Source organism: Pristiophorus japonicus, chromosome 19 (assembly GCF_044704955.1).
Source record: "Pristiophorus japonicus isolate sPriJap1 chromosome 19, sPriJap1.hap1, whole genome shotgun sequence".
Taxonomy (NCBI): domain Eukaryota; kingdom Metazoa; phylum Chordata; class Chondrichthyes; family Pristiophoridae; genus Pristiophorus; species Pristiophorus japonicus.
The window spans coordinates 72,525,638-72,548,442 of NC_091995.1; the positions used below are offsets into that span (position 1 = coordinate 72,525,638).

At 46.7% G+C, this 22,805-nt stretch overlaps 1 protein-coding gene across 1 annotated transcript in view; it reads right to left on the bottom strand.

The window, feature by feature from the left end:
• Positions 1-7,884: 7,884 nt before the first annotated feature.
• ift56 (intraflagellar transport 56) overlaps positions 7,885-22,805 on the bottom strand; it is an 87,211-nt gene continuing 72,290 nt past the window's right edge. The window contains exons 17-18 of the mRNA XM_070861592.1: positions 20,416-20,549; positions 7,885-9,454 (exon numbers count right to left, since the gene is read on the bottom strand). Coding sequence (XP_070717693.1) covers positions 9,343-9,454; positions 20,416-20,549 — 246 coding nt within the window. The 3' untranslated portion in view covers positions 7,885-9,342. The remainder of the gene's footprint in view (positions 9,455-20,415; positions 20,550-22,805) is intronic.

A 22,805-nucleotide genomic window follows, 5' to 3' on the forward strand; every position in this document is an offset into this window, starting at 1 on the left:
CCCTTGCAGTCCGATTCAGGTGAATTTATAATGGAGAACAAAGAAATGGCAGACCAGTTGAACAAATACTTTGGTTCCGTCTTCATGAAGGAAGACACAAATAATCTTCCGGAAATACTAGGGGACCGAGAGTCTAGTGAGAAGGAGGAACTGAAGGAAATCCTTATTAGGTGGGAAATTGTGTTTGGGAAATTGATGGGATTGAAGGCCGATAAATCTCCGGGGCCTGATAGTCTGCATCCCAGAGCACTTAAGGAAGTGATCCTAGAAATAGTGGATGCATTGGTGATCATTTTCCAACAGTCTATCGAATCTGGATCAATTCCTATGGACTGGAGGGTAGCTAATGTAACACCACTTTTTAAGAAAGGAGGGAGAGAGAAAACGGGTAATTATAGACCAGTTGGCTTGACATCAGTAGTGGGGAAAATGTTGGAATCAATTTTAAAAGATGAAATAGCAGCGCATTTGGAAAGCAGTGACAGGATCGCTCCAAGTCAGCATGGCTTTATGAAAGGGAAATCATGCTTGACAAATCTTCTGGAATTTTTTGAGGATGTAATAGATGAGTGGACAAGAGAGAACCAGTGGATGAGGTGTATTTGGACTTTCAAAAGACTTTTGACAAGGTCCCACACAAGAGATTGGTGTGCAAAATTAAAGCACATAGTATTGGGGGTAATGTACTGATGTGGATAGAGAACTGGTTGGCAGACAGGAAGCAGAGAGTCGGGATTAACGGGCCTTTTCAGAATGGCAGGCAGTGACTAGTGGAGTGCCGCAGAGCTCAGTGCTGGGACCACAGCTATTTACAGTATACATCAATGATTTAGATGAAGGAATTGAGTGTAATATCTCCAAGTTTGCAGATGACACTAAGCTGGGTGGTGGTGTGAGCTGTGAGGAGGATGCTAAGAGGCTGCAGGGTGACTTGGACAGGTTCGGTGACTGGGCAAACGAGTGACAGATGTAGTATAATGTGGATAAATGTGAGGTTATCCACTTTGGTGGCAAAAGCACGAAGGCAGAATATTATCTGAATGGCGGCAAATTAGGAAAAGGGGAGGTGCAACGAGACCTGGGTGTCAGGGTACACCAGTCATTGAAAGTTGGCATGCAGGTACAGCAGGCGGTGAAGAAGGCAAATGGTATGTTGGCCTTCATAGCTAGGGGATTTGAGTATAGGAGCAGGGAGGTCTTACTGTAGTTGTACAGCGCCTTGGTGAGGCCTCATCTGGAATATTGTGTGCAGTTTTGGTCACCTAATCTGAGGAAGGACGTTCTTGTTATTGAGGGAGTGCAGCGAAGGTTCACCAGACTGATTCCCGGGATGGCAGGACTGACATATGAGGAGAGACTGGATCGACTGGGCCTGAATTCACTAGAGTTTACAAGGATGAGAGGAGATCTCATAGAAACAAATAAAATTTTGATGGGACTGGACAGGTTAGATGCAGGAAGAATGTTCCCGATGTTGGGGAAGTCCAGAACCAGGGGACACAGTCTTAGGATAAGGGGTAGGCCATTTAGGACTGAGATGAGGAGAAAATTATTCACTCTGAGAGTTGTTAACCTGTGGAATTCTCTACCGCAGAGAGTTGTTGAGGCCAGTTCATTAGATATATTCAAGAGGGAGTTAGGTATGGCCCTTACGGCTAAAGGGATCAAGGGGTATGGAGAGAAAGCAGGAAAGGGGCACTGAGGTGAATGATCAGCCATGATGTTATTGAATGGTGGTGCAGGCTCGAAGGGATGAATGGCCTACTCCTGCACCTATTTTCTATGTTTCTGTGTTTGTTGCTGTATATGCAGTGTGAATAAAAGCAATGGCTGGGTGCCCTGGAGTCTACCTGCCTTCCTTCTGCCACTTTCCCGGGCCGTAGGAGCCTTCTCTTTGACAGATCTTTGGCAGCTTTCGTCCCCCTCAGCACCCATCCTTTGTTTCTAAACTTGTCTCATTATCACCACCTTTTATGGCTGAAATAGCCCTTTTCTATAAGGCCTGTGGCCACCTGAAGGCGGGGGCCACGGGTCGGTGCGGACTGGCCACCAGGTCACCGTGGAGGGGCCACCATTTAAAAAATTGCCCTTCCTCAGGTTTGGAGCGGTGTAGGGGACCGCTCTACCCGTTTTCTCACCTCCGCGTCGTGCACGCACTGACCCAATACCGACCAGCAGCAACCCCTTCCCAAAATTGCCCCATGGGAAATGTCCCCTTTCCTGGAATTGTTCCGGGTGATGCTGGTCGGTGCCACTGACAGCTTTTGCTGTCGGCGCCCTTTGTGTGGCTTGGCGGCGCGAGCGCCCTCAGAGAGAAGATAGTGCTGCCAGCGACCCCATGTCATTTTTTTTTGTCGGCCGACAGCCAGGTCGGGCGACAATTATGGCCGCAGGTTCGGCCGGGCCGCCAACGGGTAGCCTGGCACCCCCTCTTGGGCACGATGACGTCATCAGTGTGGCACCGATGACTTGCAGCGTTGGTCACTCCGCCCCGCCCCCACTTCCGCCACACTCGAAAAAAAGCACCCACACCTGAACTTCGGGCGGTGGGTAATTTCGGCCCATTTGTCTTTTGTTATTTAATCACTCCTGCCCTCCACCTTATCACAGGTCTTTTGAAAATCCAAATACTCTTTCTGTTAATCCTTCAAAGAATTCAGGAAGGTTGGTGAAGCATGACCTTCCCTTTTGAAATCCATGCAGACTATTCTTTATTATATTTTGGTTTCTAGATGTTTTTCTATTACATACTTGCGTTAAAATTCCATTTTCTTTCCTACCACCGATGTTAAGCTAACTGGTCTATAGATCCCTGAATTTGTTCTATCTCACTTTTTAAATATAGGAATAGCATCAGCTGTTCTCCAGTGCTCTACTAGTCCCTTTTCTAATTATTATTTTATATATAATAGTGATTCTGCTATCTCTTCCCTAGCTTCTTTTAGTATGCACAGATGCAATTCATCTGGACCAGGGTTTTATCCTCTCGAAGTGTGACTAGTTTATCAATTATCTCCTCCCACACCCCTGCCCCCCTTCAAACTTTGTTGATTTCTTCTTCTTCTATGAATGAGTCCACCATGTTAGTCTCGCTGGTAAATACTGAACAAAATAATTATTCAATATTTCTGCTATTTTGCTGACATTAACTGCGAGTTTATCATGTGTGTCCTTATCCCTAGCGTGATTTTACTTTTTTAATTCATGTGTTTGTATTTCTTTTTATATTCCTTGATAATTTAATTTTGTAGTTCCTCTTTGCCTTCCTAATTTTTTTTAACATCTTTCCATACCTCTTATTCCCTTTTGTCATCCTCTCCTTTATTGTCTATTTAGTATATGCCTTTTTCTTTAGTTTAACTTTTGCTCTTATCTCTTTATTCATCCAGTGTTTCATTATTGTTTAGTTTGTTCTTGATTTTTTGGTAGAATAAATTTCTCTTGAACTCTATTGATCACCTTTTTAAATATTGCCTAGTGCTGTTCTATCTCTGTGTTTGTCAATAGTTCTTTTCCACTTTATCTTCACTAGTTTTATTGCCTAGATGGTTCGGAGAGAAATTTCTCAGATTTTTTCCCCCAAGTTGGCCTGGGTTTTTTTGCCTCTCCCAGGAGATCACATGGTTTGAGGTGGGGTGGAGTGTACAAGTTGCGATACACAAGGTATCACAATTGGGTGGGACAGGCTCGATGGACCAGAGGGTTTTTACCTGTCCATCATTGTTTGTATGTTCGTAAATGAGTTTTTTTTCCAATCTAGTACTTTGGTCTTTGTCTTACTTGTGTCTTTCTCAATCATTATCTTAAACCTTATATTGTGATCACTATTGACTAGATGTTCCTTTTGCATGATCAATCCATTCTGCTCTTTTCTTTCAATCTATGTGGATTCTGTTTTTAGCTTAATGTTAGTTATGTCCCTTTTTCCTACTGCTATTATGTTACCTCTAATTATCTCTTCTAAATATCTCTAATTATCTCTTCTAAATAACCTTCAATTTTTAATAGCTAGTCCTGTTCTTTTTGTAGCCATGTTTCAGTTATCCCAATACAGCTGGTTCCTTGCTACGAATTATTGCCTCCAGTTCCTCCCATTTTGTTTCAGATGCTGTGCATATTCCTGTACAGGCAAATTAATTAATTTTTTATTAATTGTTTTCCTGTCCCCCTTTTCCCTGTTGCTGTACCTTCATAAAAACTCTTCATCTGTATCATCTTCCAATTCTGTTGACAGGTCATCAACCTGAAACGTTAACTCTTGTTTCTCTCTCCGCAGATGCTGCCGCGTATTTCCAGCATTTTCTGCTTTTATTTCAGATTTCCAGCTTCCGCAATATTTTGCTTTTGTTTTTATTGAAATGACACCTTGAAATTAGGAAACACTTCTGCACACAAAGGGTGGCAGAAGTTTAGAACTCGCTTGATACTAGATCAATTGTTCATTTTAAATCTGAGATTGGTAACTTTTTGTTAACCAAAGGTATTAAGGGATATGGGCCAAAAGCGGGTATATGGAGTTAGGTCGCAGATCAACCATGATCTCATTGAATAGCGGAACAGGCTCGAGGGGCTCAATGGCCTCCTCCTTAAAGCTGCGCCGGTGAACTGGCTTTTAAATAGAAAAACCGCACATGCCCGTTATAGGGGCTGCGTGGACCAAGAGAATTAGAGGAAACACTGCTTGGCAGCAGCTAATTGGAGGGACTCCTTTTTTTAATACCACCCACTATTCACAGCATTACCTCTGGGTAAAAAAATAACCAAAAAAGATAAGTCTTGTGCTGTTCAGATCATGCGTCTTTCAAATGAAGTGATTATATTCAGCAACAGCGAGTCTGACATAGAAAAATAGACTCCAGTGTTTTAACCAATAACTGCTGTGATGTGGGTGTTGCTGGCAAGGCTGCTAGTTATTGCCCATCCCGAGTTGCTCCGAGGTGGTCGTGCTGGGCCTCCTTCTTCAACTAGTTTAATACAACTGAGTGGCTTGCTCGGCCACTTCAGAACCAACCATATTGGTATGGGACTGGAGTCAGATACAGGCCGAACCGGTTAAGGACAGCAGGTTTCCTTCCCTTTAGGACATTAGTGAATCAGTTGGATTTTTTTTTAAGAACAGAGGAACAGGAGGAGGCCATTCAGCCCCTCGAGCCTGTTACACCATTCAATGAGATCATGGCTGATCTGCAACCTAACTCCTTTGGTTCATATACTTCAATACCTTTGGTTAAAAAAAAAGTTACCAATCTCAGATTTAAAACAATTGATCTGGCATCAACGGCTGTTTGCGGAAGAGAGTTCCAAACTCCTACCACCCTTTGTGTGTAGAAGTGTTTCCTAATTTCACTCCCGAAAGGTCTGGCTCTAATCTTTAGACTATGCCCCCTAGTCCTAGAATCCTCAAACAGCGGAAATAGTTCCTCTCTATCTCTTTCCTATCTGTTCTCCTTAATAGCTTAAATATCTAAATATCTTATGACAATCTGACAGCTTCACGGTCACTTTTACTGAGACCAGCTTTTAAAATAAAACTAAATTCAAATTCTCAAACTGCTGTGATTTAACTCATGTTCTCTGGATTGTTAGTCCATGCCTCTGAATTACTGGTCCAGTAAAAAACCTAGCACTACCGTACCCAATTAAATGGGCAAGGCTATGAGAGAGCCCCGCTTCACTGTTACATTTGTGACACCGTTACGTGTTAGTTGTAGTGGATGGAGATGCTACAATTCTCGGTCTAGAAAGGGATTGAGAGTTATAGATATTATGGAACTGTTTGATTGACATGGGGTTAGGAGACGACTATAGAGATTGTGGACTTGCTTGGGAAAGACTCTAAGAAGGCAATCATCATCATCATAGGCAGTCCCTCAAAATCAAGGAAGACTTGTTTCCACCCTAAAAGTGAGTTCTCAGGTGGCTGTGCAGTCCAATATGGGAATTACAGTCTTTGTCACAGGTGGGGCAGACAGTGGTCGAGGGAAAGGGTAGGTGGAGAGCCTGGTTTGCCGCACGCTCCTTCCGCTTTCTGCGCTTGATTTCTGCATGCTCTCGACGACAAGACTCGAGATGCTCAGTGCCCTCCCGGATGCTCCTCCTCCACATTGAGCGGTCTTGGGCCAGGGACTCCCAGGTGCTGGTGGGGATGTTGCATTTTATCAAGGAGGCTTTGAGAGTGCCCTTGAAGCGTTTCCTCTGCCCACCTGGGGCTCGCTTGCCGTGTAGGAGTTCATAGTAGAGCACTTGCTTAGGGAGACTCGTGTCGGGCATGCAGATGATGTAGCCTGCCCAACAGAGCTGGTCGAATGTGGTCAGTGCTTTGATGCTGGGGATATTGGCCTGAGCGAGAACACTGATGGTCCACGTTGTCCAAGGCCAAGCCATGGATTTTGATGACCGGGGGGGGGGGGGCAGTGCTGTGTGGCGGGGTCAGGTTGGTGGAGGATCTTTGTCTTATGGATGTTTAGCATAAGGCCTATGCTTTCGTATGCCTCAGTGAAGGTGTTGACGATGGCTTGGAGTTCGGCCTCTGAGTGTGCGTCCACGTACTGTAATTCGATGACAGAGGATGGGATGACCTTGGATCTAGCCTGGAGGCGACGAAGGTTGAACAGGTTCCCATTGCTTCTATAGTTTAGTTCCACTTCAGCGGGGAGCTTGTTGATAGTGAGATGGAGCATTGCAGCAAGGAAGATTGAAAAGAGCGTTGGTGCGATGGCGCAGCCCTGTTTGACCCTAGTCCAGACGTGGATTGGGTCTGTGGTGGATCCGTTGGGAGGATCACGGCTTGCATGTCGACATGAAGCAGGCGGAGTATGGTGACAAACTTTTGGGGGCAGCCAAAACGAAGGAGGACGCTCCATAGTCCCACATGGTTGACAGTGTCAAGGGCCTTTGGAAGGTCAAAGAATTGGCCAATAATCATGAATCAATAATCATGAGATAATAATCATGAATTGGGCATCCAACCAAGGCTCCTTGCATGTCGCCACTGCACAATGCAGCTCCCATAAGCAGCCCACACCTCTTGTGAACCAAAACATAGCCGTACGCACGTAGTGAATGGAATGTGACTCTCCTCAGGCCTTATAATCCACTGTTGGCTTACACTGGATATAGTGCGGGATGCCCACGGTATACTCATGATCTCTCCGACAGGAAGGAAAAGCCCCCCCCCCCCCCCCCCGCGACGGACCATGCTTTTCAGTCTAAACTACCAACAGCAAAGAAATACAGAATTACATAGAATGTACAGCACTGAAACTAGCCATTCGGCCCAACTGGTCTATCCTGGCATTTATGCGGCAAACAAGCCGCCTCCCACCCTCTTCATCTCACCCTATCAGCATAGCCTTCTACTTCTTGCTCCCTCATGTACTAATCTAAATTCCCCTTAAATGCGTCATTAAAAGCAATTAAAATCAGCAGATAAAATAACAAGACTGTCCTGAACTCTCTCGGATACGTTTATCTGTTAACGGAGATCAAAATAACAAAGCATTTCCAGATTCTGTTTGTTATGTGTAATACGTTCAGTGTTCTTTCAGCAGCAGTGGGAAATCAGTTGAAGGGATTTGCAGCATCACTCGCATCTCATCATTTTTCAAATAATTAATCATATGGTTGACTCAAGAACCGAGAGCTGCCATTCAGATATATCTGATCCAGGCGGCTTCTCACACTTCTTTTCCTCACTGAGCAAGTTTCTCTCTCAACAGGTTTTTTTCTCAATTATACCTTTGAGGCAGAGAGAGAGAGCGAGCGAGCGAGAGAGGGAGAATGTGTGTAAAATACTGCTCCATCCCACCAGGATCAAACTGCAGGAGCAGTTAAAGAATCCACTCAGAATGAAACATACCCAGCTCTGCCAGTAAAAAGAACGCGTTAGAAATAAATGCTTTATTTACACAAAATAATTTACAAATCTGTTTCTAAATGTAATAATTATACAAGATGTATGTAAAAACAAACATGGAAACAGAATATCAGTAACAGAACTGCAGTGTCTCTAGAAAGGATTGATATTAACCAGTAAGTATTGTTTTAACGAAGGGTCTGACGAAGGATCATCGATCTGAAACGTTAACTCTGCTTCCTCCCCACAGATGCCGCCTGCCTGACACGCTGAGATTTCCAGCATTTCCTGTTTTTATTGCAGATTCCAGCATCCGCAGTATTTTGCTTTTGTCTTATTGTTTTAAACAGATGTTTTGTGAGACACATGTTTTTTCCCGACGTGCGGACTGGTGCGAGGGGATGGTACCCCGGGCACAGGACACCCTCTGGTACCTCATGCAAAATACTCATTATTTTTCATGTGAGCCTTAATGGTGAGTATCTGAAGGCTATTCCACCATGGGGGGCAACACAGCCATGCCTGATCCGGCTCTCGTCCGATAGGCATACACACACACTTTCCAGCGCATGGATGACAACCAGGAACACGTTGCCTTGCTTTGTTGACCTGCAGCAGTCACTGTTCTCCAGCTCGGAGCATCAACCTGCTCCTGGATGCTGCTCCCCAACTGGATGGAAAGTGACTGAGCCCAGCATGTGTGTCACCTGAGGATCCCTTCCTGCTGGGAGGGGCCTCGCCGCTGCTTCGTGTCCCTCCCGGCAGGAATTCTATGTGTGGGGAACCGCCAGGGGAGAGGGAGGGGATTGGGGGGGGCAGGGAAAGCTGTATATGGAGATATCACTGCTGATGCAAATGGTCTGCCACCATATTTGGCATTAAACCATATTCCTGCTCACCGTGCAACACTGGCTTACAAACAGCCCGGTGACAGGCACAGGGCAGGACAGGACAGGAGAGGAGAGCAACGAGCGGAGGACAAATACCAGTGCGGCTTTGGGGGGCTGGGGGAGGACGGGAGGACATTAAGGGGGGTTTTGTACTTTATGGTCACTTTTGCTTGAGAACTAGAACACTGCTCCAGCCCACATCAATTGCTTCCCTGCGCCGTTTCTCCATTCAAATGAATGGATGTGGAGAATAATACAATCGGATCAGGGTCAGTGTGCAGTCGGTGCCTGTCTGATCTGATGCAGATGTTGAGGCCTTTGATATGACCTTTATTCCCCGAGTGAGGCCGAGCAACCAGTGGAATAAAAATGGTGTCAAAACGCGTGGTTTTAAATTTGGTGGAAAATTAATTGTGGGAAAGGAGCAAGTGTTTTTTCACAGAGGGCCGCATCGCATCACACCGCCTCGCGAGAGCTCTTTGTTGGGGCTGTGTAATAACTACTTGTGTGTCAGTGTGAGAATCAGAATCCGCCCACAAAAGGCAGCAGCGCTACACTGACCGTCAGCCTAGTTCTTGGTCCTTCCCCGCTCCACCTTTACACAGCTACTCGGTTGTCTTTGGCCCATTTCTTTAAGGTACGGATTATGTATTCAACCTGAGGGTTGCCGGTGTTCCGAAGGAGATGGAGGACTTCCCGCATGGTTTCCCTAGGAAAGGTATGCAATAACTTAGTTATCTGTTTTCATTAGAGGAACACATGGCTTTTATTTTCCTCCCTTCCGTGCCAATTCCTCCTGTCCTGGAAGAAGTGCTGACTAAGTGCTGTGGTTGCGTGGGCATCGTCTGGTACTTTGCCCGAGTGGCTGTTATTGATGCGCGAGGCAGACAGTGAGCAGGCTAGCTGGGCCCGATACGGTCCTCATCCGACCTCCGCGTGGACACTTTTCATTAGGGGTCAGATAGTAATCAGGAGCGACAGCCTGAGTCTGGGGTGCTGAGACCAAATGTGGTGCCCGACTGCTGCCCTGATTGAAACCAGCTAAGTCAGCACAGAATCATACAGCACAGGAGGCCGCCATTGGGCCTGTGCCGGCTCTTTGTTGTTGGTGAGGAGTTAAACTAATATGGCAGGGGGATGGGAACCAATACAGGGAGACAGAGGGAAACAAAAAGGAGACAAAAACAAAAGACAGAAAAGAGATGAGTAAAAGTGGAGGGCAGAGAAACCAAAGGCAAGAAACAAAAAGGGCCACTGAATATAAAAGGGCTGCAGGAGGGGTAAAAACTAAAGATCATGGTTTAAAAACTAGGATGAAAACACTCTACCTAAATGCACGCAGCATTAGAAATAAAGTAAATGAGTTGACGGTACAAATCATTACAAATGGGTATGATTTGGTGGCTATTACAGAGACATGGTTGCAAGGAGGCCAGGACTGGGAATTAAACGTACAGGGGTATCTGACGATTCGTAAAGATAGGCAGGAAGGGAAGGGAGGTGGGGTAGCTCTGTTAATAAGGGATGATATCAGGGCAGTTGTGAGGGATGATATTGGCTCCAATGAACAAAATGTTGAATCATTGTGGGTGGAGATTAGAGATAGTAAGGGGAAAAAGTCACTGGTCGGCGTAGTTTATAGGCCCCCAAATAATAACTTCATGGTGGGGTGGGCAATAATCAAGGGAATAATGGAGGCATGTGAAAAAGGAACGGCAGTAGTCATGGGGGATTTTAACCTACATATCGATTGGTCAAATCAAATCGCAGGGGGTAGCCTGGAGGAGGAATTCATAGAATGCATACGGGATTGTTTCTTAGAACAGTATGTAACAGAGCCTACAAGGGAGCAAGCCATTTTGGATCTGGTCCTGTGTAACGAGACAGGAAAAATAAACGATCTCCTCGTAAAAGATCCTCTCGGAATGAGTGATCACAATATGGTTGAATTTGTAATACAGATTGAGGATGAGGAAGTTGTGTCAGAAACGAGCGTACTATGCTTAAACAAAGGGGACTACGGTGGGATGAGGGCAGAGTTGGCTAAAGTAGACTGGAAACAAGGACTAAAAGGTGGCACAATTGAGGAAAAGTGGAGGACTTTTAAGGAGCTCTTTCATAATACGCAACAAAAATATATTCCAGTGAAAAAGAAGGGCAGCAAGAGAAGAGATAACCAGCCGTGGATAACCAAGGAAATAAAGGAAAGTATCAAATCAAAGACCAATGCGTATAAGGTGGCCAAGGTTAGTGGGAAACTAGAGGATTGGGAAGATTTTAAGCAACAGCAAAGAATGACTAAAAAAGCAATAAAGGGAAGATAGATTACGAAGGTAAACTTGCGCAAAACATAAAAACAGATAGTAAAAGCTTTTACGGATATATAAAACGGAAAAGAGTGACTAAAGTAAATGTTGGTCCCTTAGAAGATGAAAAGGGGGATTTAATAATGGGAAATGTGGAAATGGCTGAGACCTTAAACAATTATTTTGTTTCCGTCTTCACAGTGGAAGACACAAAAACCATGGCAAAAATTGCTGGTCATAGGAATGTGGGAAGGGAGGACCTTGAGATGATCACTATCACTAGGGAGGTAGTGCTGGACAGACTAATGGGACTGAAGGTAGACAAGTCCCCTGGTCCTGATGAAATGCATCCCAGGGTATTAAAAGAGATGGCGGAAGTTATAGCAGATGCATTTGTTATAATCTACCAAAATTCTCTGGACTCTGGGGAGGTACCAGCGGATTGGAAAGCAGCTAATGTAACGCCTCTGTTTAAAAAAGGGGGCAGGCAAAAGGCAGGTAACTATAGGCCGGTTAGTTTAACATCTGTCGTGGGGAAAATGCTTGAAACTATCATTAAGGAAGAAATAGCGGGACATCTGGATAGGAATAGTGCAATCAAGCAGACGCAGCATGGATTCATGAAAGGGAAATCATGTTTAACTAACTTACTGGAATTCTTTGAGGATATAACGAGCATGGTGGATAGAGGTGTACCGATGGATGTGGTGTATTTAGATTTCCAAAAGGCATTCGATAAGGTGCCACACAAAAGGTTACTGCAGAAGATAAAGGTACGCGGAGTCAGAGGAAATGTATTAGCATGGATAGAGAATTGGCTGGCGAACAGAAAGCAGAGAGTCTGAATAAATGGGTCCTTTTCCGGTTGGAAATCAGTGGTTAGTGGTGTGCCACAGGGATCAGTGCTGGGACCACAACAGTTTACAATATACATAGATGACCTAGAGGAGGGGACAGAGTGTAGTGCAACAAAATTTGCAGATGACACTAAGATTAGTGGGAAAGCGGATTGTGTAGAGGACTCAGAGAGGCTGCAAGGAGATTTGGATAGGTTAAGCGAATGGGCTAAGGTTTGGCAGATGGAATACAATGTCGGAAAGTGTGAGGTCATCCACCTTGGGGAAAAAAAAACAGTAAAAGGGAATATTATTTGAATGGGGAGAAATTACAACATGCTGTGGTACAGAGGGACCTGGGGGTCCTTGTTCATGAAACTCTTTTTGGAGTTCACCTGCAAAACATAAAACATTAAACGGTGCCACCCGACCTGGGTGACACTCCAGACATTTACAAGGCCCTTTTTTTCCCCCCCCCTTTTTTTTTTTGTGTTTTTCTTTTTTTGTTTTTTTTTGGGCACTAAAATCACAATTTTCCCCAGTGCCCCCTATAAAAGGGAAGGGGGACACTAAAAGCACCAGCAATTAAAACAAATTAAACTTAAAAATGTAAAATCAAATTAAAATTTGGTTGCCGGGCGTGATGATGCACTCCAATCCCTCCGGTGCCCACCTCTCGCGGAAGGCCGCGAGCGTACCGGTGGACACCGCGTGCTCCATCTCCAAGGACACCCTGGACCGGATGTAAGAGCGGAAGAGAGGCAGGCAGTCAGGTTGAACGACCCCCTCGACCGCCCGCTGCCTGGACCGGCTGATGGCACCCTTGGCCGTGCCCAGGAGCAGTCCTACGAGGAGGCCTTCGGACCTACCCGCTCCCCTCCGCACAGGGTGCCCAAAGATCAGGAGAGTGGGACTGAAGTGCAGCCAGAATTTCAGGAGCAGCCCCTTCAAATAATGGAACAGGGGCTGCAACCTCGTGCACTCGATAAAAACATGGAACACGGACTCCTCCAGACCGCAGAAATTGCAGGCGGCCTGGGAGTCCGTGAACCGGCTTAAAAATTTGTTGCACGGCACTGCTCCGTGCACCACCCTCCAGGCCAAGTCCCCGATGAATAGTGGGAGGACCCCTGCGTAGAGTGCCCTCCATCGGGGACCCCCGCCTCCTCCGGACGGCAAGATGGTACGCCATGGCGTGTCCGGACGGCCAGCGAGGATGGCAAAGTTGAGGTTGTGCAGGAGCAGCCCGTACAGGAAACCCCTCCGCGCGAAACTGAAAGGCACGGAAGGGATTTCCCCGAGGCGGCTCAAGTTGTGAGGCGCCGGCCCCCGAGGGAGGTTCCGGGGTTTGGCGCCGATGAGGAATTCCGTCCGGACGGGGGTCAGTTCGGACGGGATCTCCCCACGTGCTTGAGCCTCCTCGATGCACCTAACGGAGTCAGGGCCCAGAGCTGTTTTTAGCGACTCGATGGCATCGGCCGCGTGGCGGACGTTGGCAGAGTTTAGGCGCCGCGTCCTTGTGCATGAAACTCTTTTGAGTTTATCTGTGAAAACATAAAACATTAAACGGTGCCACCCGACCTGGGTGACACTCCAGACATTTACAAGGCCCTTTTTTTTTTTCCCCCCCTTTTTTGTGTTTTTTTTTTGTGTTTTTTCTTTTTTTTTTGTTTTTTTTTTGGGCACTAAAATCACAATTTTCCCCAGTGCCCCCTATAAAAGGGAAGGGGACACTAAAAGCACCGGCAATTAAAACAAATTAACTTTAAAACGTAAAATCAAATTAAAATTTGGTTGCCGGGCGTGATGATGCACTCCAGTCCCTCCGGTGCCCACCTCTCGCGGAAGGCCGCGAGCGTACCGGTGGACACCGCGTGCTCCATCTCCAAGGACACCCTGGACCGGATGTAAGAGCGGAAGAGAGGCAGGCAGTCAGGTTGAACGACCCCCTCGACCGCCCGCTGCCTGGACCGGCTGATGGCACCCTTGGCCGTGCCCAGGAGCAGTCCTACGAGGAGGCCTTCGGACCTACCCGCTCCCCTCCGCACAGGGTGCCCAAAGATCAGGAGAGTGGGACTGAAGTGCAGCCAGAATTTCAGGAGCAGCCCCTTCAAATAGTGGAACAGGGGCTGCAACCTCGTGCATTCAATAAAAACATGGAACACGGACTCCTCCAGACCGCAGAAATTGCAGGCGGCCTGGGAGTCCGTGAACCGGCTTAAAAATTTGTTGCACGGCACTGCTCCGTGCACCACCCTCCAGGCCAAGTCCCCGATGAATAGTGGGAGGACCCCTGCGTAGAGTGCCCTCCATCGGGGACCCCCGCCTCCTCCGGACGGCAGGATGGTACGCCATGGCGTGTCCGGACGGCCGGCGAGGATGGCAAAGTTGAGGGTGTGCAGGAGCAGCCCGTACAGGAAACCCCTCCGCGCGGAACTGAAAGGCACGGAGGGGATTTCCCCGAGGCGGCTCAAGTTGTGAGGCGCCGGCCCCCGAGGGAGGTTCCGGGGTTTGGCGCCGATGAGGAATTCCGTCCGGACGGGGGTCAGTTCGGACGGGATCTCCCCACGTGCTTGAGCCTCCTCGATGCACCTAACGGAGTCAGGGCCCAGAGCTGTTTTTAGCGACTCGATGGCATCGGCCGCGTGGCGGACGTTGGCAGAGTTTAGGCGCCGCGTCCTTGTGCATGAATCCCAAAAGGTTAGTTTGCAGGTGCAGCAGGTAATCAGGAAGGCAAATGGAATGTTGGCCTTCATTGCGAAAGGGATGGAGCACAAAAGCAGGGAGGTCCTGCTGCAACTGTATAATGTATTGGTAAGGCCGCACCTGGAGTACTGCGTGCAGTTTTGGTCACCTTACTTAAGGAAGGATATACTAGCTTTGGAAGGGGTACAGAGACGATTCACTTGGCTGATTCGAGAAATGAGGGGGTTACCTTATGATGATAGATTGAGTAGACTGGGTCTTTACTCCTTGGAGTTCAGAAGGATGAGGGGTGATCTTATAGAAACATTTAAAATCATGAAAGGGATAGACAAGATAGAGGCAGAGAGGTTGTTTCCATTGGTGGGGGAGACTAGAACTAGGGGGCACAGCCTCAAAATACGGAGGAGCCAATTTAAAATCGAGTTGAGAAAGAATTTCTTCTCCCAGAGGGTTGTGAATCTGTGGAATTCTCTGCCCAAAGAAGCAGTTGAGGCTGGCTCATTGAATGTTTTCAAGTCAAAGATAGGTAGATTTTTGAGGAATAAGGGAATTAAGGGTTACGGGGAGAGGGCGGGTAAGTGGAGCTGAGTCCACGACCAGATCAGCCATGATCTTATTGAATGGCGGAGCAGGCTCGAGGGGCTAGATGGCCTGCTTCTGTTCCTAATTCTTATGTTCTTATGTTCTTTTAAAGAGCTATCCAATTAGTCCCACTCCCCACTTCTCTTTCCCTATAGGCCGACAAATATTTCCTTTTCAAGCATATATCCAGTTCCGTTTTGAAAATTACTACTGAATCTGCTTCCACCGCCCTTTCAGGCGCCTTCCAGATCACAACTAATCCTGCCCTCTTCAACATCCCTGATTATAATCGCTCAACCATTACCATTGGTGCCTGGGCCCCTAGCTCTGGAATTCCCTGTCTAAACCTCTCTGCCTCTCTTTCTTCCTTCAAGACGCTCCTTAAAACATACCTCTTTGACAAAGCTTTTGGTCACCTGCCCTAATTTCGCTGTTGAATATTTATCTTATAATACTCCCGTGAAGCGCCTTGGGACGTTTTAAATACAAGTCGTTGATGTTGTTAAAATAGTTCTCCTCATCGCCCCCTTGCCTTTTTCGCCAATTATCCTAGCACTGGCCCATTTGTTTGGCTGAATGAGTTTCTCTGGGAGATTTAACACCTTCCTGGGACAGCTGTTCTTGCTGACTCCTGCTCAAGCACAGCTTGGATCAGGGACTAAGTGGAATGGGAGATTAACTTGCAGTACCGCCGGCCATCGACGGTGTCTTTGTGGGGGAATTACAATGCAGTGTGCGGAGTGTTTGAGCAGAGCATGTGACGCAAGTTCAGCTCCGTGATTCGCCTCCCCCTCCCCTCCCCCCCGCCACCCCTTATGGATTGGCACAGAACAAAGGCAAAGCACCCCCCCCCCCCCTCCCCTCCCCAAATGAAGGGATGGAAGGTTAGGGTTACCTAATAGAGCCACGCCAGCTGCTTTCCTGGAGCCTCCCAACAGCCAGTTATAGAACAGCAGGGATCTGGGAGCAGGTCGTCTGCTTGAACTTTAACCTCTGTCTGTGATGGCTAATGGAGGAAGCACCAACAAAGGAAGGAAAGTGCAAAGTTGCACAAGATTTATTGCAGCTTTGCTGATGGCTCGGGGAATTGATCCAGTGAGTGGCAGAGGCAAAACAAGAGAGAAAAACTCAGGGCCAATAAGGGAAAATATATACTCTGGAGCATTCCTCTCCGAACCACTCAAGCATCGGACAAACACAGCAAACTACAATAAAGCCACAAACCCATCAGTGTGTTGCTGGCACAATGAAATTGCCTGCATTTACACAGCCCGCCCCAGGGAAACAAGTCGCTGCTTGCACAACTGCTCGGAGATTCACCCACCATCCGTACTGCTCTGAAACCAAACTGTCACCCGAATCACAGGATAATGAGGTCACAGTATAAAGCAGTGGCAAGGAAACTTGAGCTTAGCTATCACACAAAGGGTGATAAATGTGTCTGGTGGGGTGCTGGACTTTGTGCAGCTTCGATGGGCTTTCTTTCATTCTCCGTCTCTCTTTAGGAACATTGTGAGAGTATTTTTTTTTAAAACAACTGCTCATATCCGAACAAAGCTGATTCAACAAGATAGTTGGAATGATAATTACTGGAACCCTCCCAGATACATGACTACTCCTGGCAGTGAGGTGGGCCTGGCATGTTGGGGCACAACAGCAACACGCCGCGTACTGTCATTAATTCAGCTGCAGCACACCGCGAGCACCTTCTCCAACACACCAAACCAGATATTATCATTGGCACCTACTTAAAAAGCAACATATCAAAAACAACACAGTTGAGCAACAGGAGGCCTTCAAGGAAGAGATAGTTCAGGTACCGACTAGACACATTCCTCCGGCGGGGGAAAGGAACAACATCCAAAGCTACAGCTCCCTGGATGACGAAAGAAATTGGGATTAAAATGAACAGAAAAAGGAGGTTTATGATAAATGTTAGATTCATTATACAGTGGCGAATCAAGCAGAATACAGAAAGTACAGAGGAGCACTGAAAAAGGAAATAAGAGGGGCGCAGAGAGTGCATGAGCAAAGATTAGCAGGTAAAGAAAGAAAGACTTAGATTTGAGATGACCACCGGACGTCTCAAAGCATTTTACAGCCAATGAAATATTTTTAGAGTGTAGTCACTGTTGTAATGTAGGAAACGCAGTAGCCAATTTGCAAACAGCAATGTGATAATGACCAGATAAACTGTTTTTGTGTTAGGTTGATTGAGGGATTCAGGACCCTGGGGAGAACTCCTCTGCTCTTCTTCGAAATAGTGCCGCGGGATCTTTTACGTCCATCTGAGAGGGCAGACGGGGCATCAGTTTAACGTCTCATCCGAAAGACAGCACCTCCGGCAATGCAGCACTCCCTCAGCACTGCACTGGGAGTGTCAGCCTGGATTTTTTTTGTGCTCAAGTCCCACTCCGGGGACAACCTTCTGAACCCACAACCTTCTGACTCAGAGGCGAGAGTGCAGCCCACTGAGCCACAGCTGACATACAGGTAACATAAAAGGGAACATTAAAATGTATTTTCTAAACATATAAAAAGTAAAAGGGTAGTCAAAGGAAGGATGGGGTCGGGTTGATTAGGGACCAAAAAGGAGATCTTATTATGAAGGCAGAGGTCATGGCTGAGGTACTAAATGAGTACTTTGCAGCTGTCTTCAGTAAAGAAGCGGATGCCACCAATGCCACAGTCAAGGAGGCTGGGGAGAAATGGGAAAGGATAAAGGATGTATTTAAACATATGGCAGTGCTCAAAGGAGAAAGTCACCCGGTCCGGATCGGATGCATCCTTGGTTGCTAAGGGAAGTATGGGTTAAAAATGTGGAGGCGCTGGTCACAATCTTCCAATCCTACTTGCATACAAGGGTGGTTCCACAGGACTGAAGGATTGCAAATGTTACAACCCTGTTTTAAAAAGGAGAGAGGGACAAACCTAGCAACTACAGGCCAGCCAGCCCAATGTCGATGGTGGGGAAAGTTCCAGAGACCATATTCCGGGACAACATTGATTCTCACTTGAAGAATATGGGTTAATAAATGACAGCCAACATGGGTTTATTAAAGGCAAATCGTGCCTGACAAACTTGATTTGAGTTTTTTGATGAAATAACGAAAAGTTGATGTTGCATATATTTCAGGAGACGTTTGACAAAGTGCCACATAATATACTTGTCAGCAAAACTTTGATGCCCATGGGACTAAAGAAGCAGTGGCAGCGTGGATATTAACTTGTCTAAAAGACAGAAAGCGGAGAGTAGTGGTGAATGGTTATTTATCAGACTGGTGGGAAGTGGTGCCCCTCCCCAGGAGTTAGTATTAAGACCACTGCTCTGTTTGAAACATATTAATGACCTGGACTTGGATATACAGGGCATAATTTCAACTTTTGAAAATGCCACAGAGCTTGGATATGTAGTAAACAGTGAGGAGGTTAGTAGCACATCAGGAGGACACAGACAGACTGGCGAAATGGGCAGACACATGGCAGATTAAATTTAATCCAGAGAAGCGTGACATGATACATTTGGGAAGGAAAATTGAGGAAAGGCAGTATAAACTAAAGTGTAAATATTTAAAGGAGGTGCAGGAATAGAGAGAGCTGGGGTGGTTCAGATACACAAAGCATCCGGAATCCTGGGCTTTCTAAATAGAGACTTGGGGCTGGATTTTCGGGTCTTCTGCGCTCCGTTTTTCGCCCCAGAGCGGAGGCAATGGCGGTAGAGAGGTGTTTTGGCCGAGCAGTTGGCCTCCAGCGCCCCGCGGTGATCCTCGGGTTCGGTTTAGCGGCAGCAAGGAGCAGCACCGCCAGGAAGAGCTGCGCCCGGTGTGCAACGCCCCTGGTTGCGCCAACGGTGCGAGTTTGAACTTCTGCCCAACCCGTTTGCCGCAAAGCGCGCCTCGCACTGACCGCCCGGGAAATCAGGGCGGTCCAACAATCCCGACAGCGGCGAGGTGGGTAATGGATTCCTAAGGCAAATGTGATTGTTTTTTTCTTTTAATTTCTTTTGCGATTTGTGTTGTGGTGGCATGGGCAACGTTTGGGAGGTTTTTTTTAGGATCCCCCCCCATCCCCCAGGCGTCTCTCAGAGTGCTCGGCCCGGCTCTTTAGCTCGGGAGTTTCCCATCCTAACGCTGAGAGAGAGGTGTACAACGCCTCCCTTAGCACTGCACCCCCTGACTCAGGGCCCAGCTTCCCAAACTTACTGACTGAGGCACAAACTGTTCCCGGATGTTAACTTTACCGCTCCACCATCATTATCGTCCCAAAAACATCAAAGCCAAAAATCCAGCCCAGAGAGTTCAAAAGCAAAGAAGGTATTGTAAACCTTTATAAATCACTGGTTAGGCGTCAGCTGGAGTATTGCATCCAATTCTGGGCAACGCATTTAAAGGTAGGATGTCAAGGCCTTGGAGAGGGTGCAGAGGAGAGTCACCAGAATGGTACCAGGGATGACTATCTGCCCCACCTGCAACCAGGGACTGTGGCTTCGTATTGGACTATTCAGCCACCTAAGGACTCATTTTAAGAGTGAAAGCAAGTCTTCCTCAATTCCGAGGGACTGCCTATGATGATGATGATGACCAGGGATGAGTGACTTCAGTTACATGGAGTGACTGGAGAAGCTGGCATTAGTCTCCTTAGAACAGAGAAGGTTAAAGGGAGATTTAATATCGATGTTCAAAATAATGAGAGAATAGATAGAGATAAACTGTTTCCACTGGGAGGAGGATCAGTAACCATTGGCAAAAAATCCAGGGGGCAAATGAGAAATATTTGAATGCAGTGAGTTGCTGTGATCTTGAATACACTGCCCGAAAGGGTGCTGGAAGCAAATTGGAGAGTAACGTTTAAAAGGGAATTGGATGTATACTTTAAAAGGGGAAATTTGTAAGATTATGGGAAAAGACCAGGGGAGTGGGACTAATTGGATCACTCTTTCAAAGAGCCAGCACAGACATAAAGGCCTCCTTCTGTCGTATGATTCTGTGATAATCTGACAGGCAGAAGGAATTATAATTCATTTCAGCCATTCAATGTTAAAGTGGACTATTGGCAGGAAGACCTTGTTTGGCATCATACGATCAGCCTGGGTTTTACAAACCTGTCAACCATTATTCACACGACAGGGATCTTCCTATAAAGCACACATGCTAACATTTCAGCTCTGTTCGTTTCCAACATATGAATACTGTGGCAGATTTCAGTGTCTCACACGGGCCTTGAATCCTGGCGATACGTACTTTGGTTCACGTCCCGCTAGGATCATTTGGAAGATCCCGACGCAGGCTCCACGTTTTCCTTCCCAATATTCCGGATTTGGATCCAAGCGCTCCAACACATCGAAGGCTTTTGCGGCGTAGTAGAACTGTCCCATCTGAAAGGAACAAGATCCTACAGCTGCAGTCCGGAGATTCACCATTTTTAATTCATTTTAATCAAACACATTTTTTTGAAGCCCATTAAAGCTGCCAGGATTGAAAAGAATTAAAAAAATGGTAAGGAGAGAAGACTTTACCCAGAATCTACAGCAGCGAAAACTGGTCAGTGCTGGTGCCGTACTCCACACGAGCCTCCACCCACTCTAATGACCTCTTTGTGATTGTAATTACGATTGTGCCAGATTACATCCCTCATCCAGCCAAAGAAAACCAACAGCAGTAATGGGACGGGAATTCATCCTTTTGCTGGTGGCAGTGGGCCCAGTACCAAGGCTGTGTTAGCACTGGGCGCTGGTACCCACCTAGTCTACTATGGATTGAAACGTTCATCGAGACATAACCTTTAAACAACTCGCGTATGAATAAAATGGAGCAGGATTAACTGAAAGGAATGCTGCTAATTGACGAGAGATTCGTGCAACAGCGGAGGGAGGAGAATGACCATTCTTCGGAACATTATTTGATGGGATTTGCATTAGCTAGTTTGCTGGTTGGGTTGTGAAGGGGACCGTGTCAGTATTTCAGTGCTTGCCTTTTGCTGCTGGTTTCCTGGAGCAGCAGCAGCTGGATACATGGAATTACAGGGAATCTACAGCACAGGAACACGCCACACGGCCCAACTGGTCTGTGCCGGTGTTTATACTCCACACGAGCCTCCTCCCACTTTAATTCCCTATTCCCAACCTGCCCCCACCACCCCGTATCCCTCATATATGGCTCGAGATTGTGGAACAGGGCGTTGGTGAGACCACACCTGGAATACTGGAGTACAGTTTTGGTCTCCTTATTTAAGGAGGGATATACTTGCATTGGAGGCAGTTCAGAGAAGGTTCACGAGGTTGATTCCTGAGATGAAGAGGTTGTACAGGTTAGGCCTATGCTCATTGGAGTTTAGAAGAATTGAAGGTGATCTTATTGAAACGTATAAGATTCTGAGGGGGCTTGCCAGGGTAGATGCAGAGAGGATGTTTCCCCTCGTGGCGGAATCTAGAACTAGATGACATAGTTTCAGAATAAGGGATCGCCCATTTAAAACGGAAATGAGGAGGAATTTCTTCTCTCAGAGGGTCGCGAATCTTTCGAATTCTCTATCCTAGAGAGCTGTGGAGGCTGGGTCATTGAATGTATTTAAGGTGGAGATATTCAGATTTTTGAATGATATGGGAATTAAGGGTTATGGAGAGCGGGCAGGGAAGTGGAGTTGAGGCCAAGATCAGATCAGCCATGATATTATTGAATGGCCTACTCCTGCTCCTATTTCTTATGTTCTTTTGTGTACTGGACTATTTCCACTGGAGCAGAGAGAGCTGCGAGGAGATTTGATAGAGATTTTTTTTAATTCTGAAAGGTTTTAATAGACAAATAGGCAAAGACTATCTGTGGTTGGGGAGTCAGTGATGAGGGGCCATCGATTTAAAGTTGTCACTGGTAGTGAGGAGTGAGGTGAAGAGAAATATCTTTATTGAGAGAGTGCTTTGCCAGAGACTAGTTGAGGAAGCTATCATTGTAGCGCTTAAGGGAAAAATACATAAACATTTGGAGTAGCGGCAGCTACTGGGCTATGTATCTACGTAGAGCGGGGTCGAGGGATTTAAAAAAAAAATTCACTGGAGTTTAGAAGGGTGAGAGGGCATCTCATAGAAACTTATAAAATTCTGACGGGATTGGACAGGTTAGGTGCAGGAAGAATGTTCCCGATGTTGGGGAAGTCCAGAACCAGGGGACACAGTCTAAGGATAAGGGGTAAGCCATTTAGGACTGAGATGAGGAGAAACTTCTTCAGTCAGAGAGTTGTTAACCTGTGGAATTCTCTACCGCAGAGAGTTGTTGATGCCAGTTCGTTAGATATATTCAAGAGGGAGTTAGATGTGGCCCTTACGGCTAAAGGGATCAAGGGGTATGGAGAGAAAGCAGGAATGGGGTACTGAGGTGAATGATCAGCCATGATCATATTGAATGGTGATGCAGGCTCGAAGGGCCTACTCCTGCACCTATTTTCTATGTTTCTATGTGGGCGTCTATGGCAAGGCCAACATTTATTGCCCTTCCCTTTGTTTTGGATTACTCCAGCCAAGAGATTGCATAGACACAATCAGCCAAATGACCTGCTTCTGCAAATGTCCACGCCCTGTGTTCTGATGAGGGTACCTCTTGTGTGTCTGGGATTAAGGCATGCACTTGGAGCACAGCGG